This window comes from Anoplopoma fimbria, chromosome 20 (genome assembly GCF_027596085.1).
Source record: "Anoplopoma fimbria isolate UVic2021 breed Golden Eagle Sablefish chromosome 20, Afim_UVic_2022, whole genome shotgun sequence".
NCBI classification, from domain to species: Eukaryota; Metazoa; Chordata; class Actinopteri; order Perciformes; family Anoplopomatidae; genus Anoplopoma; species Anoplopoma fimbria.
Genome location: NC_072468.1, coordinates 20,520,171 through 20,527,027, shown reverse-complemented (window position 1 = coordinate 20,527,027; position 6,857 = coordinate 20,520,171). Strand labels below are relative to the sequence as shown.

At 38.5% G+C, this 6,857-nt stretch overlaps 1 protein-coding gene across 1 annotated transcript; it reads right to left on the bottom strand.

Moving 5' to 3' along the window:
* Positions 1–282: 282 nt before the first annotated feature.
* On the bottom strand, positions 283–2,322 carry utp11 (UTP11 small subunit processome component). The gene is made up of 8 exons (XM_054622130.1): positions 2,079–2,322; positions 1,864–1,925; positions 1,659–1,761; positions 1,451–1,570; positions 1,116–1,209; positions 878–1,008; positions 650–760; positions 283–560 (listed from the first exon to the last, which is right to left on the bottom strand). The coding sequence occupies exons 1-8, from the start codon at positions 2,136–2,138 to the stop codon at positions 477–479; spliced, it is 765 nt and encodes a 254-aa protein (XP_054478105.1). The 5' UTR covers positions 2,139–2,322; the 3' UTR covers positions 283–476.
* Between the last annotated feature and the right edge of the window lie 4,535 nt (positions 2,323–6,857).

Here is a 6,857-nt window from a genome sequence, read left to right as displayed (position 1 = left end):
TTGTGACACGGGCAAAGACAGAGCACATCAGTGACATCTTAGAGAAAAACAAAAAAATCACAACCAGAATCAAACTCTTATGTCTAAATGTTGAGTCATACTAGGTGACTTCAAGCTAAAGTTTCTTCTCTATGCACCTTCCAGTGTCTCAAACCACCAACAGTTTTTCCCCCAAATAATGTGATAAGGAACACTAATGCCACCTACTGGTACCAGAACAAAACACAACCTACTGCCACAATCCTGCTGGGAAGTAAGTCAAGATATCACATAGATGTACATGTTGTTCTGAATTTTATTCAAAAGAAACTAAAAGTCGGCGATAATTATTTACAAAACTGCATAGCAACAACATTTGAGAGAAAGAAATGTATCCAATGTCTGTTGACAATGTTGTTAACTAGAAGTCCATTATTTTACCAATATCTTATTGGCAAAGTTAGTGATTTCTTCTCAGCATGATGATGACTCCCCTCTCAGCGCTTCCTCTTGGCATCAAACTTGTAGATAGCTGCAGCATTGGGCGTCTCCTTTTTTACCTTCACCTTCTTGTTCTTATCCTGGTGCACAGAGTAAAGAACAGTTATAGAGTCATTAGCATTTGGAAACTAAATGCTTGTTGCGATTAGGAATATCTCTTTCTCCTCACCTGTAGGTCCTTGCGGGTCTGAATCTTCTGGGTGATGACAAACATTTTCTTTTCTCTGTCAATCCTCTGGGAAAGGATCTTGTACTGGTGATTCCTCTGTTTGGCCAACTTCTACAGTCAGAGTGAGTAGAAAACATGAACTATCAGTGGGTATGTTGAATGTATTCCCTTTAGATGGGAAGGTCACACTGCAAATGGAGCTGATCTCACTGCATTAGAAACACAGACCTTCATACTGTTAGGGTCTACAGCTCCATGGATGCTCTTAGTCTCCAGAGTTTTCAGTGTTGGTCTGTTGAACACTCTGTCCACCAGCTCAGGAGCTGTGTCGAGGTGGTTTGCCAGGTCAAATGACTGCACTGAGGAGACAGAGAAAAACTTTCATTGAAACTTTTCATCATCTTGAGCACACAAAGGCAAGGATGTCCGTTCACAGCATAAATCACTACTGTACATGTATATTTACCTTCCGCCTTGGAATCTACAAAAAATGTATGCTTGTTTTTTTGTTTGCTTTCTGCATCCAGAAGATGGAGCTCTCCTTTCATCCTCTCAATTTTCTGTAAGGAAATGATAAACAATGATTTACAAGGGGGCAACGACAGAAGACCCTTTTTTTGGAGGATTCATTTTTAAAATGGGGGGAGTTATGTAATGGCTGGAACACATATTTCATTTTCAGTGCATAATCAAGCCCATTTTTGTTGTGTTTTTTGGATTCCATATTTTAAAGATGTATTAAATCAAGTCAGTAAGGCACAAGCATCCAAGCATGATCCATCACAGAAAAAATAAACTTACCTTAGCCTCCGCAACTCTCTTCATCTCCACATATTTGATATCCTGCGTCCTCATCACCTTCTTCTGCTCCTCTGTCACCTCCACTTCCTCGCTGGCTTTTTTCTGTACGTGAACTCCATCCTGAAAAAAAAAAGACATATATAATACATGATACTGCCACAGAGATGACATGATTAGGATTTAAACAGGGTAACTCATGTTGCCTTACCTGCAGCTTAGTGCTGATCATGTTGTAGTAAAACTCATCTGGATTCTTATCCAGAGCTTTCTTTCGCAGAGCAGAAAGAGTGTTCTGTTTCTTGTGGTAATCACTTTAAAAAACACACACACAGAAATCAATCACAAGAGTTATGCCACGGCCAATCAAAAGCCTGGAAACATAAAACAAGTCTCTTAAACTTCATTCAACTCACTCTGCTCGAAGCTTGTAGTCTTTCTTCTTCTCCAGCAATCCCAAATGTTTCCTGAAACCAGGCTGGTGGAATAAAAAAAAAAAAGATACATTTAATACAAGTTACACACATGCAGTATACATATGTACTATGTAATACCTTGGTTATGATATGTAGACATCTCAAAAACTGCTAGCATGCTAACAAGCTAGCTAGCAAAACACTGAAATGCTCACCTGAGATCTTTCAGGGTGGTTCTTCTGTCGGGATTTCCACGCTTTCTTGAACGAAGACATGCTGAAAAATGTCCTCGAGCGTAACAAAGTAAATAAATGTAGTCAAAGCAGGAATATGTTTAGCTTGTCTAAGCTGTGCAGACACTGAAACCTTCCTGCTGCTTCGGGTGTAGTGCTTCACTGGTGGCTGAACATGTGGGTTCCTTCCTGGTTCCTGCTTTTCATTTCCTCTCCGCAGATTCGCAACTCAAGTCGCATTGGAAAAACAATCATAGGATTTATAATTCATGGCGGACAATTTACACACATAAAAAAAAATTGTTAATTATTATTTGGCACTTGACAAGAAACAGAAACGAAATGACGGATTTTTTTGATATAAAAAAAGTTGTTGTAAATGTCGTCCTACGTGTTGCAGCAGCGCGTCACAAACAGTAGGTGGTGCTGTTGCATTCATTTAAAATGTTGTAGTGGACTCTCAGCTGTTGACAGTAACTAAGTACATTAACTCAAGTGCTGTACCCACATACAGTTTTTAAGTATTTATACAGTACCAGTCAAAAGTTTGGACACACCTTCACTCATTCAATGGTTTTTTATTTATTTTCATTTCTATTCATTTATTTATTGTAGATTAATATTGAAGACATCCAAACTATGAAGGAACACATATGGAATTATGTGGTAAACAAACAAATGCTCAACAAACCAGAATATGTTTTATATTTTAGATTCTTCAAAGTAGTTAAATGAGAAGGTGTGTCCAAACTTTTGACTGGTACTGTACCTAATTTAAGTTTTTCCATTTGATGCTACTTTATACCCACAATACACATTTCACAGGGTAAAGCTGCATTTATTTACTCCACTACATAGACTGCATAACTGTTATGGTTAATATTTACTATGTATAAGATTGTACAACACAAAACATATTGTCAATTTATGAAATATGAACGTTCAATGGGTTTACCAACTCTATAAAATGGTTTAGATTTGTTTCATCTTCATCTATACAACACTAAAATGCATCTCACAGGTTAATGCATATTCAGCCTTTACTATTCATATATATATATAGTATTACATTCACAGAGGCCGTTCTGCTGCATATTGGTACTTGTAGTTAATAAGGTTACTAATGCAGGACCTTTACTTGTACATTAACATGGAGTATCTGTATATGGTTCTGTGCTATTTTTACTTTAGTTAAGAATCTGAATACCTCTTCCACCGCTATTATTTTGTGAATAAATGGAATTTAAATAAGATTTGAGCAATTTAATCATCCAATTTCCTTAATAATGTTTCTTATCTAATAACATCATGTCGTTTAAGTTCAAAGCCCTGTCATGTTTAATCTGGATTTAAATATTCGAGACCACAAAAGCTGCATTATGGGGTTTACTGGGGAAGGGAAAGGGGTTTAATTATAATCATCCGAGTTGAAGACCGAATCAATTTATCTGCCATTTAGAAGTTGTAAACAACCCAGTCTTGGCACAGGATCGGCTAAATACAAGTTAGGGTCATCACAGTGCTGCTGACTTCATATGTTTTGACTGCACTGTTCATACACCAAATGATTTGGGTCATTATAATTAGGGCTAATAGTGAGGGAACTGCCTTTGTGCACAGTTAAATTGGTAACAAGTTTAATTTTTTCTACATGGACATTTATTGCATGTTTCCGTTGGTGTTCCAGGCCCCTGTTCTGATTCCTGTCCAGACCATTAGACCGAAAAGAGATTACATGGAAACTCTGTACTATTCCTTAAAACATTCCCACACACTTTAAATCTCCATTTTGAAAGGAAAAAATAAAAGTTCTTGGTCGATGAGGGGGTCATCACTCTCCACTGGGGGAAAAGACTATCCACTTCCTGACGAGATATTTTGGGTAGTGGGTAGACAAAGACAAAGCCGCAACGGCACCAGTCCTCTAATCTCACCCAGACTCCCATCTCTGTGTGGATGTGAGAAGAAGCCTTTAGGACTGAGAGTGATATTCCACTAAACAGACATTTTCCCCCCATGGCTGCTCACTATCCCCTCACCAACCGCGAGGAATTTGTTTTATATGTGTGAGATTTGCCCGGCATGCAGAATGTTTTGCGGGTGATTAGACCAATGAATGGGATCAGTGTTTCCACATTATGTCACAGGCTTGTTTATCAGTCTGATGGCTAATGACCCCGATTCCTGTGAAGGGTTCCAGCCCAAGGCCCGACTGGTCCACTCATCCACTAACATGTTTAACTAGGCAAACACAGACGGCTGCCGGGATTTACGGGTAAAATGTCTGCGTTCTGACTTATTTGGCTCCTTGCTGTTTAATTCATGGGAGTCTTTATCATTACAAGTGAAATGCCTGGTGAGCCACGACAGGGGTAAATACAACTTTGGAAAGCGGGGGCTTGTAGCAGGCTGAGCAGGAGGACAAGAGGTTGCGGGTTGGTTCAGGGTCAGCAATGAAGGAATGCCCTTGTGGGGCAGATGCAGGTCCATTTGGTTTTCTAATATGACCCTTTAAAAATAACACTGCTGACATATTGTAAGACTGCTGCACTTGGGCTGAGCTCAGGGCTTTGGTATGTCTCCCCTAACCATGGTTGGTCCTCAACTGCAGCGAGACACCCGGCCAGCCCAGTTGAAAAATGCATGAGCCAGAAGTTCCTCCAGTGTTATTATTAAGTTAAGTATTATGTGTATCTCTTAAAATTAACACAAGGCACACGTCGGCTGTGGAGGAACTTACTTAAGTACAATTTTGAGGTCCTGCTACTTCAATCATTTCCATTCCATGCTAATTTATACTTTATGTCCTCCAATTCATTTCAGAGGTAGATATTGTACTTTTTACCCCACTACATTTATCTGACAGCTAAAGTTTAGTGCAGTGGGAACTCTTCCATGGCACTAAACTGAACTATATACAAGCAGTTAAAACGTAGCTCCACCTTGACCAACTACAACAGTAGATAAACATATAATGTAACCTAAAATAATGTTACATTCACATGGGCCTTTTTTTCTGCAGAGTACTTTGACTTCTGATTCTTGCTTTGTTACTTTTCTTCAGTCAAGGATCTGAATACTTCTTTCACCACCGGTTATTGGACATTCTCAGCCTTTCCTCCAATAATTCCCCTCTACTTGTCGATGCCCAAGCCATACACTCTTGGGTGGGATTCCCAGCACCACCACAAACTCTTGTAAAACAAAAATTGTCTACAATTAAGTGCTAATGCGGTGCTTATTTTCCCTGCTTGAGATTTGAAGTGTCTATTATAGCATGACTTGTTTTATGCTCTAGACAATCACAGCAGTGAAGTGGCCAGAAGTGGATGGGTTTCAGATGAGGCAAAGAATATGCCAAGTGTGCTATAAAAAAAAAATGCTCAAATATCATCAAAGGTGTCTTTCAGCTGACGATGGTCTCTGGATAGTTTGTTGAGGTCTTATCTTTAAAAAACAGAAGGCTCACTAAAGCTACACACACTTTGTAAATACATTGTATTTATTGATACTCAATATGTGAGGAAAACAGAGAAATACTGCTCCAAGGCATACCTGTTTATTGCTTAAATGGGACTTTTAACAATTGAATTGCCTCATTAGTCTGCAGCTTCTCAGGGCCATGATGCTTGTTATAGTTCATTTCCCTCAGTTGTTCCAAACCACACATCCAACATGGACATGTTTAAGGTTTACAATTTACTTCAAATTTCATTTGGCCGCACGGCAGTCAGCTGATTTGTCATCATCACTGTTCATATGCTGCTTCAAAAGGAAAAGTATGTTTTAAATTGAATTTGATTCTGATAGATTATCTTAAATAAAGTTAGATTTCATTAGCAAAAGAGTATTTTGCAGTTTCCATTTTTATACTTGTTTTTGTCCCTTTTATGTTCACTTCAGTGTAAATGTTCTTACTTTGAACTGATGCTTAGTCAGTTGACGTCTATTAACCTTTTAACTTGTTTTTCAAAAACTAAAATCAGGTCAAAAGAGAGAACCCTCAACCTTTTTACAGAGAAATAAACAGTGAGGGAGTAATCAGCCATTTGTCCCATGATGAATTGACAGGCATCTCTCCTCTAATTTGTTGCACGCAGTCTGACAGGACCACGCCTCAGAGTGTAAAATTAGAATTTATAATTAAGGGGTTGTAGGGAATACAGGGGTGAGACCACTCTTTCAGTTGTCACAGGACCACCAAAGACAAGAGTCACATGTTTGGACAGTTGCATGAAAAGGTCTTCTGTGTTTAACGAGATCTTCATGTCACACTTTGCAGCCGCTTTTGCATTTCCAAAGACGTGACAAAAACGTACAAAATAGCATTTTATTACTTTTAATTAAGTGTGCAAAGTGTGCTTTACATAATTAGTTAGGCTAACTGGCAGATTACATATTTATAAGACAGACATGAGAGTATTTGTAAAAATTTTGGGGTTATGACAAACAGCCTTTTGTCGTCTTTTTAACCATTTGTCGTTTAGAAGTAGAGGAACTTCTTAGTTGATGGCCGATATCTGGTGCCGATATCACATACCATTACATCACCAACCATTTTCTTTGGAAGAAATTTTAGTTATTTTGTCCCCCAGAATTTTCTTTTTTGTAATGGGCCATGTATAAAGCCCAAATGTAACAAAGGTGCTGATAGGTGCCGCACATAGTTGTTTGCTCATTCTTAAGCATATGACAAGTATTTGCTCCTTGTGCTGAGAATTGATTATCATCCAAGGTCTGAGAAACTCCTAGATCAATGCT

Excerpts from the sequence above, each read along its gene's own strand:
- utp11 (XM_054622130.1), bottom strand. The coding sequence starts at position 2,138 with ATGTCTTCGTTCAAGAAAGCGTGGAAATCCCGACAGAAGAACCACCCT. Across the intron at positions 1,762-1,863 it reads GACTACAAGCTTCGAGCAGA|TGATTACCACAAGAAACAGA; the intron begins GTGAGTTGAATG and ends TGTTTTTTAAAG. Across the intron at positions 1,210-1,450 it reads AGAGAGTTGCGGAGGCTAAG|AAAATTGAGAGGATGAAAGG; the intron begins GTAAGTTTATTT and ends ATTTCCTTACAG.